This window comes from Cervus elaphus, chromosome 5 (assembly GCF_910594005.1).
Source record: "Cervus elaphus chromosome 5, mCerEla1.1, whole genome shotgun sequence".
NCBI lineage: Eukaryota > Metazoa > Chordata > Mammalia > Artiodactyla > Cervidae > Cervus > Cervus elaphus.
The window spans coordinates 14,614,784-14,631,807 of NC_057819.1; the positions used below are offsets into that span (position 1 = coordinate 14,614,784).

General features: G+C 43.1%; 1 protein-coding gene across 1 annotated transcript in view; it reads left to right on the top strand.

Moving 5' to 3' along the window:
* Positions 1 to 17,024, top strand: part of FBXW8 (F-box and WD repeat domain containing 8) — a 112,649-nt gene that overhangs the window by 12,454 nt on the left and 83,171 nt on the right. Inside the window, exon 2 of the mRNA XM_043901771.1 lies at positions 4,852 to 4,956. Within this exon, the coding sequence (XP_043757706.1) occupies positions 4,852 to 4,956 (105 nt within the window). The remainder of the gene's footprint in view (positions 1 to 4,851; positions 4,957 to 17,024) is intronic.

Consider the following 17,024-nt stretch of genomic DNA (forward strand, 5'->3'; position numbering starts at 1 on the left):
CTAAACTTTGTAGTCATACTAACACTTTCACAGTATGACAAAGTTTCCTATTTCAAGTGTCTTTTTTCGAAGATTTATGTTATTTTTGGCTGTTCTGGGTCTTTGTTGCTTTGGGCAGGCTTTCTCTAGTTGCAGCAGGCAGGGGCTGCTCGTCATAGCGATGTGCAGGCTTCTCGTTGCAGTGGCTTCTCATTGCAGAGCATGGGCTGTAGAGTGCACGGGCTTCAATAGTTTCAGTGTGTGGGTTCAGTAGCTGTGGCTCTTGGGCTCTAGAGCACTGGATTAGTACTTATGGTGCACAAGCTTAGTTGCTTCACAGCATGTGGAATCTTTCCTGACCAGGGATCTAACCCATGTCACCTGCATCGCAAGGCGGATTCTTCACCACTGGACCATCAGGGAAACCCTTCAAGTGTCTGTTTTCTTCTTAGGAAATCTTAGTTTCTGAAAATGACAACTTGTCCATTTCCATATTTAAGTTAATAAAGATATAGTTGGTTAATGTGGCCAATAACTTTTGGAGTAGCGGTATGTTGGCGCTAGAACCCGCCTACCAATGCAAGAGACACAAGAGATGCAGGTTTAATCCTTGAGTCAAGTAGGAAATGGCAACCTGCTCCAGTATTCTTGCCTGGAGAAGTCCATGGATAGTGGAGCCTGGCAGGCAGCCGTGGAGCCACAAAGAGTCGGACGCGACTGAGCACAACGGCACATGCTTCAAAACAGTCTAGGTGGAGTTTGTGGTGGTGCCTTTCAGGTTACGAGGTATTTCTGTGCACACTAGTAGCAAGTATTATTATTATCATTTTTACTTACATTTATGAACTGTGGGAGGTACCAAATGAGAACACTGAGGACCTTCCTGCTGCTGTGGTTAATGTATACGTGGCTAGTGGACTGCAGCCTCAGTCCAGGATGGGGCTCTATCTGCTTGTCCAGTCATGCTGTACCTGTAAAAGGGTTGCATTTTCAACCACAGGATCAAACATGCTCATAACTCTCAATGTTTCGTAAGGTGTTTCCCAAGTGGTATGTTACTAGTAAAAACAAAGTGAAGTTTATGAGTGATTTACTTAACCTTGAAGCTCCTCTGTAGTTTTTTGGTTTTTGATGTAATAATGTCACTCTAACGTACTCTTTTGCCTCCTTAGTGGAAAGTGAAGTAGGTTGCCTAGCTTAATGACACTGGAGTTGTGCATAAGAACTCTTGGGAATGTGTTGAACACAGGGCTGCTTGGGAATAAAGGTAGGATTTTCCGTGAAACAGACTCTGAGATAGAGGTTTGCATGCAGGTGGTTTCCTGGGTTGGCCTTGCTAAGGGGTCCCATATTGAGGCCTTTTTACTCAGCCATTGAAAGGTCATTGGCTGCACACTGCCCTTGAAGAGGGAGTGTGGCCTGGAATGAGGCAGCTTGTTTGCCCCAGGGCGTGCCTGGGAAAGGACGCAGCTATGAGCCAGTGGCAGGCAGCATCCTGGGCCTCGGAGCGGGGGATAAGTGTCGTGGACCCCGACAGGGAAACTGAGTGACCCATCACAGCCTCCACTACAAGAGCCAATGAGAGAATGTCTTGCCAGAAAGATTCCAAGTTTGCAACAGGAAGCTGCAGCATTTGGTCTCCTGACCTTGTGGGTCTACATATTTCTTAAGATGTGGGGATGTGGACCTCTCTTTAATATATTGGTTTCTCTTATGCTTTTTCCTGCCATTCCCAGCCAGTGGTAGCAACAGGGAAGTTCGTTTACATAAGAGTCTGGCACTTGATCTGTTTGGGATTGACCATCATTTTGAAATTTAGATAATAATTCTCAGAGCACAGTGATTAAAAAAAGAGTTGGCTTTGTGCTATTGGTGCTTACATAATTATAATTCAGTGCTTCGAAGCAATTGTTACCCTCTAGAACTGGTAAGTGATCAAGAACCATCAGAACTGTGTGTCAGCAGTGAGACCAGTGTGCCGTCTCTGAGTGTTTGTTGGTGTGGGAGCCCTGACACCCCTGACTGGTGGTTCACACCCTGCTGGCCTCCTCATCTTCATCCAGTGAGCACTGGAGCAGATACTTCTGTAGTTATTACTGTGGTATAACTGTCTAGGATTGATGATTCTGTTTTTAAAAAATTTATTTATTTTATGTTTGGTCGTACTGGATCTTTGTTGTTGCACGGACTTTTCTCTAGTTGTTGTGAGCGGGGGCTCCTCTCTAGCTGTGGTGTGTTATCTTCTCTCATTGTGGAGCATGGACTCCATAGCTGTGGCACATGGGCCTAGTTGCTCTATGACAGGTGGGATCTTCCTGGACCAGGGATCGAACTCATGTCTCCTGCATTGGCAGGCAGAGTCCTCACCACTGAGCCACCAGGGAAGCCCTGATGATTCTTTTTAAAAGCCGTTTTGGAAGAGACCTTGTTGTGTGGATATTTTCAGTGTTCAGACTCCTGAGTGACAGCCTCTGCTCTACCGTTCCTTTCCACTGTTGTCGACCGTCATCTGCTTATTGTGTGACAAGGGGAGACAACTTTCTGTGTAAACAAGCTTATGTGGGGGGCAAAGTGGAATGTGGACCTCAACAAATACTTGTTGAAGGAAAAAAAGGGGCCTGGGATATACCATTTAAGGAAAGAAAACAGTAATTGTAACAATTGATGATTGCATGCTTAGCCTTGGGTACTTGTGCCAAGTCCTTTCCATGAATTATTTCATTTTATCCTTATAACTGCCCTGTGAATGACACAGTAGGTATGCTCACATCTGTTTCACAGATGAGGAAGCTGAGAATCAGTTGCGTGTAGCCTGGTCTCATGGCTAGTGAGATGGCAGAGCTAGGACAACCAGTTGGAATCTGAACTCTAAGCCCCCAGGTGGTACTGCATCGCAGAGGTCACTGGTGTCAGACGGATGGTGGCAGTCTGGAGTGTGCTAAGGCAGAGGCCTTATTTTCTAGGAGGAGAAGAGAGAACTGGCCAACCGAATAGGCAAAAGGGAGCAGGCACCTGCCACCAGAAGTGTGGCTTTTGTGCACCAACAAAACTAAAAAATAGAGATGATTTCTCACTCTTCATCCCAGTCATGTCAAATCCAGACACCAGTTTGTAGGGAGTTCTGAAGGGATGATCGAAGAAAACAGTGCCTGGCATGTTGCTGGCAGTGGATTAAAAAAAAAAAAAAAGCTAATTATGAGTTCAGTTTGCATGAATGCGGACTTTGCCTTTATTCTGCTTGTATAGGACAGGGAACATTTATTTTTTTCTCTTGCTTCTCTACTGAATGGTTAAGATAGACTTCTCCACCGCACTGTAGTCAAATAATCCAAAAAAGAAAAGGAAGTCCAGGGTTGTGAATGACAGTCTTGTAACGTGTGCAGCTTTCGTTGACTCCCTCCACCGTTATAATAAGGCATCTGAAGTTGGATCTGGGCAGAGAGAAAGTGATGCCTCTTTTTCTCGATGGGTAAAGTCGATTAGCTGTAGGAGGGGACCTAGCCTGACCAGTGACTTTCCTGTATTTTTTTAGGCAGGGATCCCTTTTGTCTTCCAGTTACACTTGCAGATTCTTTTTTTCCCCGTTGTTTTCGGTACAGCCAACACTTCTGTCCTGACTTAACATTCTGTTCCTCCTTTACCCGCCGAGAACTGTCAGCCCTCCCTCCCTTTCCCTCTAGAGAGCCTTCTTGGCCTTCATGCTTATTAGCCTTGTACTGTTTTTGCAGTTGAATACATTACCTCCTTATGCCCTGGGTACTCTGAGCCCTGAGAGTCCTAGATGAATGGAAACACAATTCCAGAAAAATCTTCACCCTGATTCTTGGTGCCTTAGCATGCCGAGATTTTCCATGCAGCCTTACAGTGTACAACTGTTGCATTTGAGTGGTGAATTAATACTTTTGTTTGTATCCAGTAAGTCACTGATGTCAGCCAGAGCTTACTAGAAGTGAATGAAGCAAGTTCTGTTGGGACAAAGAGTGCCGCTTTCCCCAGCTTCACAGGAGCCTACTCTAAATCGAGCTTTGGCAGGTGGATTCAGGAACAGGCAGAGGGATACATGTGCACACTTGGCCTTTTTCCTGTTTCATGCTCATATTTCTTTGTGCTACCAGGATCGTCATGACAGCCTTATCTCTCAGATAAAGCCTGTTACCTCATCCCTAATTGCTTATCCAAAGGCAGGCGAGCTCTAATTTCTCCGCGTTCATAAATGACACCGAAGAAGAAACTGCTTTGTTTGCACTGGCTCGCTCGGTTCACCAGCGCAAGCCCCCCAGTGCGTTAGGAAACCTGCGCTTCTCCTGCGGCCAGGGGGGACGTGCTCACCTTACGCAGGAGCCGCGCCTCGTTTGTGTACTTTCTGCTCACGTTCACAGCCCTGTCCCCCTCTTCTTGGAGGAAACACTGCAGTGACCTCGGTCAGCGTTTCTCTGCTATGGACACGCACTCCCGTCTAGGTTGGGGAACAGGAGCAGTTGTCCTGGAAGGATCAGTGGCTTGCCTCCTTGGTTTCAAGGCTCTTTCTTGGCTTCCTGCCACTATGTTGAGAGGCTTTCCACAGGCCTCTGCACTGATTGCCGTGGCGCCCCTGCCACTCCTTTTTGATTCGTTATGTGACATGGTCTTGTGGAGTTTATAGGTGGATTTGAGGAGACCTCACATGAATGTGGGGGTCAGAGATTTGAGAGTGGCTATAAGGTCTGAATGAGTTCTATGACTGTGCTCCATGGAATAGTGAGAACACTTTGCTTCTCCTTGGTATCAGCATTGTCTCTCTTGTCACCACCTAAGGCCATTGCTGATCATTTAAAGGGCCTGCATTTTCATGTCTCAGAATTTTAATATTTCTTTTCTTTTTTTCCTCCTCAGAATGAAATGGATGATGTTCCCTTCTTTGACATCCAACTGCCTTATGAGTTGGCAATCAATATATTTCAGTATCTGAACAGGAGAGAACTAGGACGGTGTGCACAGGTAAGCTGTCAGGATTTACTTCCGTGTGTAATTCAACTGTGGGAAACTCCTCCATAATAGAAGTGTACTTTACAGAATGACAGACTCCACATAGTTAACGAATTGGATAGCAGCTTTGCTTGAAGGAAAGCAACCTTGAACTTAAATGATCGTGTTCCACATCCCCACGTGGTGTTGATCTTTTCGTGACCGACGGCCCCAGTGCTGCGTTCCTCCTGCAGTCTGAGTTATGGCTGACCCGTGGCAGCGTGCTCAAGGCTGACAGCATTGTGCTCGCCTTTCTGAGCTCTCCAGAGCTGTTAATGTCCTCACTGTTTCTGATGCAAAGGTGTGAGGCCTTGGTTCAATCAAGCCAGCCGTTAGGTTGGGAGCTGAGGGTCAGCCTGGGGACAAAACAGTGACATCATGTTCCACTGTACGGTCCAAATTACCCTTCAGACACCCGAATTCCATGCAGTGAGGCGAGAGGCATGTGAGAAGTGAGACCCACTGAGGGAATTGCAGATCAGCGTCCCCCATCTCGTGCCTGCTCTGGGCCACATGCTGGTGGAGTGGGATGGTGGCAGATAGTTTAGGCCGGACTTTATTGTGTGCACAGATCACAGCGGGTCTGGATAAAACGCAGTTTCAGATTCAGGAGGTCTGGGGTGTGGCCCATACTAGTCTGCATTTCTACAAGCTGAAGCCGGTGTGGCTTTGGCCATGCTTTAAGAGGCAGGCATTTATGGCATTAAAGTTGGTCTTGTATTCTCTTCTTGGTGAAGAGTTAATGTGATTGCTGATCACTTGGCTTTTCACGGACAGCTGTATTTCCCAGAAGACACTGGAGTATCCATGGCCCACATCAGCCAAAAAAGTCATCTGTTTAGTGGTTACCGTTTCCCATCTGTAGATCCTATAATGCCTTTGACACAAGTCGCTATACCTTTAGGAGAAAGAATTTGGTGAAACTGGGTGGTAGGAAGGACTTACCTGGAGGTCCAGCGGTTAAGACTCCACACTTCCGCTCTAAGGGGTGCGGATTCAATCCCTGATCAGGGAACTCAGATTCTACATGTTGGGTCATGTGGCCAAAAAAAAAAAAAGACATTAACTGGTAGAAAAACTACACATTAAAAATCTAAAACACTGCCATGAATGTGAAGTTAAAAATATTAAGGCAGTTTGAGAGTGGTGAAAACTGTGCCCAAACTTAGACTCTAGAGCTGGCTGACCCCATGGCAGTTCAGTGAAATGACAACAGAATACAAGACAGAGAGTTTCTGGTTTTACTCTACTTCCCTATTATGATTTTACCCTGTTATGAAGCAGTTTGCTTAATCAAAATGTTTTTCTACTTAAATATGAATTTGAGAAAGTTTTCAGGATTTTTGATTGCCACAGCATCAGTTAAAAGGGGATGTTGGCTAATATTTTTTGATGGAGAGTGTGGAAATCATTAGGAAGAAATTATTCAAAGGGTAAAATTCACAAAATAAAAATCTTCGCAGTATAAACTGTGCTCAGAGCCTATTGATTGCATTAAGTAAGAGTACCTACATTGTCTTCTTTCCCTTGGCAGTTGGATTTGTTATATTCTAACTTTACATATTGGCCCTATCCCAAGAATTGAAAACAAGGGCGTAGCTAAGTGAGTCCAGCTCCTGGATTTCAGCTGGATGCTGTTAGCTGAAGCCTTAGAACAGTGTCTAATAGCTTGCTTTCCACAAAGTCAGCGTTCGGTGATAAAATCTTCATTCTTGATAGGGAGCTGCTGTTTAAGGAATCATTTCTTTTAACATTGCTTTTTGCTCTCCCGCTTTGTAGAGGGCCATGTGGCTTTCACATCTGCTGCTGGTTTTCTCATCCAGAGAGTTTATCAGTGGAAAGATAGGATCTGGTGGAAGAAGAGATCCCCCTTTTGGTACAGTGGGGCTGCATTCCAGGGTAGATTGGTTATGCTGGTGAGATTATTCTGCAGGTGTGAACAGTTTAATTTGCAACACAGTAGTCCAGTTGTCCACCAGAATTCTTTCCTCTTGGGCCAGTTGGATATGGATTTTTGTTGTTGTTGAACCTAATTTTTTTTTTCTTTTTTTTTTTTCATTGATATGAATCAGCCATAGATTTACACTTATTCCCCATCCCGATCCCCCCTCCCACCTCCCTCTCCACCCGATTCCTCTTTTAAAGCACATGTGTAAGAATAGAAAATATCCCTAACCAGAGCCCCTGAGGTGGCTGTGATCTGCGAAGCTAGGGATTTTTTATGTTTGTTTTCTGAGCTTTTGCACGAAGAGGACAATGGATGGCCAGTAGTTTGTAGACTTGGATTTGTTTTTTTTTTTTCAAGCATTAAAATAAAACACCAAAGTAATAAAAATAAGTAGCATTTCCATTTGTTTCTCACGGTGTTTTTATTTTTGAAACAGGGGAAAGGGCCTTCTGTTCAGTGGAACGTCCTGCTGCTTTATGATTTTATTTTAGAGGGGGCTAGCTCTCTCCACCTTGCTGTTTTCCTCTGGTTCTCTTTTAATCTAGCCGCCTTGGGATTTGAGTGAAATTGGTTGGGCCAGTTATGGGGAATTGGCACTATGAACTATATGTGTGCCCTTGGAGAAAACCTGTTTGCTTAGATCTTTATGCCAAATTGGTAACTGACTCACAGTAAGGAACCCTGGTTGGGGAGGACTTCTGAGATTTCATTATGCCACAGACTTGGAGAATTGATTTGGCTCTGACTTCGTCTCCTTTTTGCTTTGTGAAGCTTGATGCTTCAAAACTGAAGTCCCCCCACGTTAGTCTGTGACCCTGTGGACTCTGGATACTGGCCTCCCTAGCTTCTTGCTGTCCATACCTGGCCCTCAAGGGTTTTATATCTCTGTGGGAGAGTCTCATGCTGAGGTATCTCAAACAGTGTGACCTTTAGTAAGCAGTTATGCATGGGACAGCTCATTGAGCAGTTTATCATTTTGCTGCTTGCAATTTTATGTTCTTTGTATGCGTGTGTGTATGTCCACAGAATTTCAATCTTTCCAACGTAATATTTTAAAATGGATAACAATGACAAAATTGTTGATTTCAGAATTACAGAATTGTTTGTTTTTTATGAGAAAAAAGTAAGTGCTATTATATTACTGGATAATTCTAAGGAGTAAAGGTTTTTAAGTATGTACAAGTGTTCATTTAAAACACTTTAATTTTAAATTCATAGGTAGTTGCAAAATACAGTGCAGAGAAGTTCTGTGTACCCTTCCCCCAGTTCCTCCATTATCAGTGTCTTGGAAAATTGTCCCATGGTATCAAAACCAGGGATTGACATTTGCGAAGTCCGCAGAGCTTATTCAAATTTCACCAGTTTAACACACACTTATTTGTGTGTATTTGGTTCTGTGTGGTTTTATCATGTGTGTAGATTTGAGTGACCACACAGTCAAGATACAGAACTTTCATCACAAGAATTCCTGCTACTGTTTTATAGCCACACCCTTCCCCTTCACTAACCCCTGGAAACCTTGAATTTATTCTCTATCTCTGTAATTTTATTTTATTTAAACAACTTTTTAGAGATTTCATTGTGAAAAATTTTTGTTTATTTTTAGCTGCAGTGGGTCTTTGTTGCTGCACGGGCTCTTCTCTAGTTGCGATGAGGCGGGGGCTACTCTCGCGCCCCACAGGCTTCTCGCTGCAGCGGTGTCTCTTGTGGAGCAAGGACTCTGGGGCGCTCAGTCTCAGCACTTGTGCTGCACGGGCTTAGCTGCTTCCTGGCATGTGGGATCTTCCTAGACCAGGGATCAAACCCATGCCTCCTGCACGGGCAGGTGGATTCTTTATCATGGAGCCACCAGGGAAGCCCTGTAATTTTATTTTTTCATTTTCAGCTCTAATATACATTTTAGTTATGTGTATTTCCTAATGTGTAATTTTAGCAGTAGAGCTGCAAAGGCAAAAAGGTCATGCTTTTCAAGTAAAACATAGAAAAATGCTTAAAGAATGTAATCAAGAAAAAGAGGGAAGATGGAGAGGTTAAAAACTTAAGATTTATGATAAAAATTGGCAAGCAAGAAGTAGGTGTTACCAAAATAAAGAAGTACTTCTGGAACTAAAGCCTAGTCTATTAGATTATGATATTTCAAGTATTAAGGAAAATGTGATCTTATGATCTTCCCAGATGTCCAAATAAGAGAAGCTAAAACCAGACTTTTTCTAGCTGCAGATCTTAATGACAGGTTTAAAAGTTAGGGATTCAGAGCCAGGCGCTCTGGGTCGATTTTTCAGAGCAGAAATGATGCTGAGGACCTGCGGTTGCTGGCAGAGTTCCCTCAGTTCCTAACTTCACCTTTGCCCCCAGACGCCTTTCAGGGAGGCTTGTGCGCATCTGACACCCAAGCATCCACAGACGTTTCCTTTTAATTTGCCAGGTTGCAATGGCTGCTGCCTCTAAATGGGCTTAGGGAAAAGCAGAGCAGCTCCAGAAAGAAGATGGGGAGCCTCGATGAAACAGGGACAGTGAAGTGTTGATAATCATTTGAATGGAGTTGGCGGTGGGGGGGGGGGGGGGGGCGAGACTTGAGAGTTGTTTTATACTGTTCAGTTTTGTGTGGTGGACATTTTCCATATTAAAATTTAAATGAGAAAAAACAAGCAAGAGATTATACTTGAATAAGAAAGTCAGAGCCTTTTGAGGACAGCACATGCCAGGAGCTGACCTTTGAAAGTAAAAACAATCCAGTTTTTTAAAGTGGCAAACAGTGTTGGACTTATTCTTCTCATTCAGTCTTTTACACAGGGCCTGCTATGTGCCAGGTATGTACTGTTCTAGACAGTGAGCACAGCAGTGAACAAAAGAGAAACCCCATTCCCCCACCTTTTAGAAGGCTTTAAAATTATGTGCAGTAAATATAGCATTGAATATAGAGTATATCGGGTGGTGGTAAGTGCTGTGGAGAAAAGAGACCAGCAGAGACGATGTTGGGGTTCCACTTCTAAGTGTTAGGAAGATGTCACAGAGAAGGGGACCGTTCTGTTCAGACTGAAAGGAGGGAAGCAGGAAGCTGGACGGGTCTCTGGTAGAGGTGAATCACAGGTGCAAAGGCCCGGAGGTGAGTGCAGCTGTTGTGTTTGAGAATAGCAGGAAGGTCAGAGTTGGCTAGACTGTGGTAACTGAGTATCGGTCTCCCAGAGATGTGCATGTGCTCATCCTCAGACCTGTGATGAGAATGTGTTACCTTTTGTGGTAAAGGGACCTTTGCAGATGTATGTTAAGGATCTTGACATTGAGTGATCTTGGATTATCCAGGTGAGTTCAGTGTAATTGCAAAGCTCCATAGCAGGAGGCAGGAGGTCCGCAAGAAGAGGAGATGCAATGTTTCTGGCTTTATGCCATGTTTCTGGCTTTGAAAATGGAGGAAGGGGCCCTAAGCCAAGGAATGTAGGTGGCCTCTCAAACCTGGAAGAGGTAAAGAAACAGATTGTTGCTTGAAACCTCCAGAAGGAATGCAACCTGGCTGCCAACACTTTTACTTTTTTACTGTTTTGTTTTTTGACTGGACCATGCATCCTGTGGGGTCTTAGTTCCCTGACCCCTTGAACCCCTGCCCCCTGCAGTGGAAGCATGGAGCCCTCATCACTGGACAGCCAGGGAATTTCCCTAGCACCTTGATTTTAGACTTTTGGCCTCCAGAACTGTCAGAGAATAAATGTGTGTTATTTTAAGCCTTAAGTGTGGTAAGTAGTTAGAAGATCAGTAGAAAACTAATAGAGGACTAATACAGTGAGTAGACAGGGCTAAGAGAAGCAGAAAGAAAGAAAGTGAAGTTGCTTAGTCATGTCTGACTCTTTGCGACCCCATGGACTGTAGCCTACCAGGTTCCTCTGTCCATGAGATTTTCCAGGCAAGGGTACTGGAGTGGGTTGCCATTTCCTTCTCCAGGGAAGAAAAGCTGAGATGTTCCCAACTCGAAAGGCACTTAATCTGTGGAACTTGAATAAAAGGAATTTGAACTTGGGTTCTGAATGAGATGGGAAGCCATTGAAGCGTTTTAATCCGAGGAGTGATAGGTCTGACCTATGTGTTAAAAGGGATCGTTTGGACTGCCAAGTGGAGAATACACTGGGGGACAAGACCTGCAGCAAGGAGACCAGTTTGAAGGCTGCCAGGAGCACACAGGGGGGCTTCCCGGGTGGCGCTAGTGGTGAAGAGTCTGCCTGCCAGTGCAGAGATGCCGGAGTCTCTGGTTCCATCCTTGGGTTGGAAGATGGCCTGAAGTAACAAATGGCAACCTGCTTCCATGCTCTTGCCTGGAAGATTTCACGGACGGAGGAGCTAGAGTCCATGGGGTTGCAAAGAGTTGGACACAACTGAGCACACATGTGCGCACACATACACACACACCCCCATAAGCGCTCATGATGGTTTGGATCAGGACTGGCTGGTGAAAGTGGACAGTTAGGGTTGCTGATGTGTTGGATGTGGGGAGGGAAAGAAGAGTCAACAGCACTCCAGGGTGTTTGGCCTGAGCAGCCGGGGGTGAGGTTGCCATTCCTGATGGAGGGGAAAGTGGTGGGATGAGCAAAGATCAGTGTTTGGATGTAAAGCTGCAGGTGAGTTCTGGGTTGCACTTAGGACTGAAGATGTAAATCTGGAAGCCGTCAGCACATGGATGATGTTTAAAGCCAGGAAACAGCTAGCTCACCAGGGACACGAGTGTAGACGGAGGAGGAGATTGGGAGATTGAGCCTGGTATACCACAGTGATTAGGTGATAAGCAGACTAAGAAGGTAGTACCTGTAAGGTGGGAAGAAAACCCAGCGTGCATAGTTTCTGAACCAAGGAAGAGAATTTTACAGGGAGGTGGAGGTGATCCAGTGTAATGAGTGGTACTGTGAGTCAGCCGAGAGGTGGATTGAAAAGTGTCTCCTGGATTTAGCAGCTGGACATCAGCAGTGCTCTCCCCAGGTAGACTTCGTGCATCCTTGCTTGACTGGAACAATGACACTTTCCCCTGTCGTGGGCCCCACTGGTAACCTTAATCCAGGCAGAGTTAATAAGCTAGTTTTTGAGCCAAGGGCTTTTTTTTTTTTTTTTTTTAAATGCTACAATTCATAGTGGTGCTATAAAGCAAAATGATGGAGACACTTTTATTAGCAAATTCTTGCAGCTGAGGCTCACTCAGTGGGGCTTTTACTGGGCAGGGCCAGTCCAATCTCAGTGTATTAAAGAAAGACCATTAGGCCTTTGGAAAATGCAGACTTGTAAACTTTCTAGATTTAATGTAACTTAAGAAATCAAAACAATTAGATTTCCTTTTGGTGAGACTCTAAAATTTACTTGTGAAAGTTTAACTAGGTCTTTTTCTTGTTGATTTTTTTTCCCCTTTCAGGCTTAAAAGAAATTCTTAAACCCTGTCATCTTTGTTCTCCTTTAAAGAACAATAAAAAGGCAGCCCTCCCTTTACAGTTTGCTAAAGAAATTGTTGGCATGTTTCTGTGTTTAATACCTAATTGTAAGTACAATCCTGATCCCTTTTTGGAAGTTATTCTCACCTCTAATCTTTTATAAATCCCTCAAAGAGCTTTACTGTTTGTTATCCAGGGTTTAAACTTTATCCTGAATATTATTTTCTATAAAAGAAGTCCTGTGGTTTGGGGGTTAGTGGTGGGATGATGCACTGAAACATCAACTTTTTATTCTAGGGTTTTCATCCCATAATCCTGTTGTACAGATTTTAGATTGTGTTATTTAAGACTACTTGGCGTTTTCTTTGAAGCTGATACATATAAAAAAAGTTTTCAGCTCCCAACTTTTATAAGGCCTGACATATTTGAGAGCTCTTGAAAGTCTGTGAGAAGTTTCTCCGTTTTAAAGTGGCTGACCTTTGTACAGTTTAGTACTGGTAGAACCTCATCTAGAATGTTGAGTTTAATTGGGATATTCTAGTTTGTAATCAGTGAGCGCTGAATTTGGATTCTCCTGAGACGCTGATGATTCCCTGGCTCCATCTAACAAAGTGCAGCCTTGTGGCTAATTTCTAAACTCCAGAATTACAAAGATTACCCCCGGCTCAGGGCTAGTCTTGTGATTCAGCCTAACTCTGAAGGCGGAGACTGGAACTTTTCTTTCTAGCTTCCCCAGCCATGGGGAGGTGGCCCCCAATCTGGGCACCTCTGTGGGGTGTTACCTACCTGCAAAAGGTGTCAGTTAGGCAGGTTAAGATGGAAAGTGGATGAGAATTGCTGGCCTTAGTGCCTGTTGTGTGGTGAGCGCCCAGCATGTGTTTTAATCTATTGACTGATAACGCATATCAGCATTCTCTAAGGTGCCTTCTGGAGGGCACTAGGCTTTCGAGACACTCCTTGTTAGGAAAATTCAGGAGCCAGATATGTTTGAGAAACACAGCTTCTTATATCTCCTCCTTAGAGATAGGCAGCACATGTCAATGTAGTAAAAGCTCTGAGAAGTTCCCACAGTGAAGAGTCTTGCTTAGTTTTGTTTAAACCAGTGTTCTCCAAACTTGTGTGACTGTGGAATCCTTTTGATTTTTATTTATTTGTTTAATCTAACTGTGCTGGGTCACATGGACTTTTCTCTGGTTGTGGAATATGGGCTTCTCTAGCTGCAGCTTGAGCCTTAGTTGCCCCTTGGCGTGTGGGATCTTAATTTCCTGACCAGGGATTGAACCCATGTCCTCTGCATTGCAAGGCAGATTTTTAACTACTGGACCTCAGGGAAGTCCTGAGAATCCTTTCCTAAAGTTAGAGAGCTGCTAGTCTACTGAATATGCTTTGGCAAGTGCTGTGTAGCATGTAGTGAAATAATGACGTAGTTACTGTGAGTCTCTCATCTGGTAGTTACATTTCATAATTTCTACAAGGTTTTACATTTTATAATTTTTACAAGAAAAAGGGCTGATGTATCCCACATATCAGAGTAAACTGCTCTGTGTTCAGTTTAGTTAGCTCTCTGTGCCTTCGATAAACCACGAGGGTGTCTGTGTGTTCACCCTTATCTTATACTTTATTTAACCCTGAATTCCAGGAGCCTATGGGAGAAATACTGTGCTCTGGAGCTATTAGAATTGTTGCCTACCTTCATTACAGCGGATGTTGGTCTGTCCCTGTCTGTTCTGCCTGATTGACTAGTGCTGAGACTCCCTTTGGCACAGACAGATGGACAGACACCACCCAGTGTCATGGACAGGCTCAGCTGTGGACCAGACGTGCCAAAAATAAAACCATGGTATTCTTGCTAGTCAGAACTGGGACTCCAGTATTATTGAGTCATTATTCTGTTCTTTATTGCCTGACCACTTGTGATCAGATGAGGGTTTGTTTTCCCGATGCCCTTATGGCTGAGATGGAGAGGTGTGGGATGACAGTGTGGTTACGTGGATTTGTAGCAGATGCTGTGGCCATGCCCAGGGTGGGCTGCTTAATGGATCCCTGTCAGCCAGGGAGGAGGGCTCTAGTGCTTTGCCACGGGCTCTGTCCTCAGCCCCATTCTGGTTAGTTTTTTTAAAATAATTAAGACATGAAGGCCCATAGACTACATTTTGCAGATGACTTATGTAAAGGGAAAGTATCATACATATAATGGATGAAAGAATTAAAACGCAAAGATGAAATAAAATGCTGGGACTGGGTATGTGTGATGAGCTGAGTTTTAAAATGAAGAGAAAGTTTAGAAAGTAAGAATTTAAAACATGATAGTGTGAGAGTAAGAAATGGGGGCTTTTTTTTTTTCTTTAATTACAGTTGGTGTTTAAGAAGACTGAAGATTGATAAATACCAAATTGAGGTTACTGTTGGGGAGAAAAGGATGTGGACTCGGAGAGATACATAGGAGTTTTAAGCTTATTGGTAATATTTGTTAAGCAGAGTGGTGTGTCCATGGGTGTTTTTAATATATAACTTTGTCTGCCTTAAATATTTATTAAAATAAATGGACTCCAGAAGCTCTGACCTATGGGTTCTGCATTGTATCTTTAAGTGAAGTAGCGAATTAGCATCTGATAAAATCCTTCTGTTCATGGCACTTGAAAGTTGTGTATCTGGGGTATTGTTTAGTCGCAAGTACCACATTTGAAGAGGGACAATGCAGATGCATAAACATGAGGGTACGTTTCAGAGGTAATGAATATGGGAGCTAGTTCTGTGACAATTAGTTGAAGGAAATGTGTAGTAGTTTTAGACCAGTGAAGAAATGACTAAGGGGAAACGTGATGGCTGCCCTCAGTCACTTAAGGAACTCTTAGTATATCTTTTTTGTTCCTCTTTTCAGATACTATTATCTTCTTTTGTGTTAGATGTTTTTCTAGCATACCATTCTAATTCTCTTGTTTCTTGTACAAGCCATATTTTGGAGTTATTTTCTTAATGGTTGCCCTAGGGGTTACAGTGAGCCTCATAAAATAATCTAGTTTTGACTAATACCAACATAATTCCGATAGTACAACCAAAGTGCTCCAGAATAACTGTCTTCCCTCTCCTTTCTTTGTGCTATTATTGTGTACAAATTCTATCTTTATAAGCCCATCAGCAGTTTTAGGCTGTGTCTTTCTAATCAGATGGAAGGAAAGGGATGCAAGTAAAAGTACATTTATACTGTCTTTTATATTTACCTTTATGGTGATGTTTACTTGGAAAATAAAGTATATTTCCTTTCAGTTCAGCCTAAATGCCTGCCTTTAGGCAGTCAAAATATGGTATTTAGTATTTCTTGTAGGGCAAATCTACTCCAGATGAATTCTCTTATTTTCTGTTTATCTGGGAATATCTTAGTTTCTCCTTTTATTTTTGAAGGATCGTTTTGCTGGATATAGATTTGTTGATTGGCAGTCTCTTTTCAGCGGTTTGAATATGCTGTATGCCACTGCTTTCTGAGTTCCATGATTTCTGAGGAGAAGTATAGAGTACTTTGTGAATGAGTCTTTTTTTTGTAGATCCTTTCAAGATTCTGTCTCCAGCTTTCAACAGTTTAACTGTGTCTAGGTGTGAGTTTCTTTGAGTTTATTCTTCATGGTGTTTGCTGAGCTTCTTGGCTATGCAGATGAATGTTTTCCCTCAAATTTGGGGGAATTTTTGGCCTTAATTTCTTCAGGTATCCTTTCTACTCCTTTTTCTCTTTCCTTCCCTATATGGGACTCCTATAATGCCTATATTGGTCCACTCAGATGGTGTCTCATAGTTCTCTGAGGTTCTGTTAATTTTGTTAATTTTTTATTCTTTTTCTTTCTCAGTATGGAAAATCTTAATTGACCTTAAATTTTCCGATTCTTCTTCTAGCTCAAATCTATGGTTAAGCCCCTTTAGTGATTTTTGTTTGTTTGTTTCAGTTATTATACTTTTCAACTATAAAACTTCTATTTGGTTCTTTAAAAAAAAATTTCTATCTTTTTATCAATATTCTGTACTTTCTGAGACATTGTGCGTATATGTTTGTTTATTTAGACATGCTTTCCTTTAGTATTTTGAACATATTTATAATGGGGTGTTCCACTCCCCAGGTTTTCCTTTTAAGTCTTTCGATCAGCCTCCTTTTAGCTCTAGTTGGTAGTACCATGTCAGGCAGCTGCACTGTTAAACAGTGGTCCCTCATCTTTTCTGACAAATGCCCTGGATATAGGACAGAGTTAGATCTCAGTCAGGTCAGATGAAGACAAGCCTTCAGAACAGAGCTTTCTAGCAAGCTGCCAGACAGGCCAAAGAGTGACAGTTTTCTGGGGATGGTACTTTCGGAGAGCTGTAAACCCATTTGGCCTCTCTGGGAGTTGCTAGACCTCTGGTTTTTATAGCTACTGTAGTTGGAGGCTGTTGGTTTTCAAGGCTACCATGGAGCTGGAGGACAAGGATGGGATTAATGCAAGTGAAAACAACACAAAGGTTGCTATTCTTACTAAGATTCAGCCGTTTTCCTTGAATAAATGCTCCTCGGAATATTATAAGCTTTTAGTTAATTTCTGGGGCTCTGAAAAAGTTGATTTTTGACAATTTTTGGCAGTATTATTGTTGCTTCTTCGGAGGAGCAGATTTTCAGCTATCTTCACTCTGTAGTTAGAAAGTTAACTCCCTAGCAGCACTTCATCAAGTGA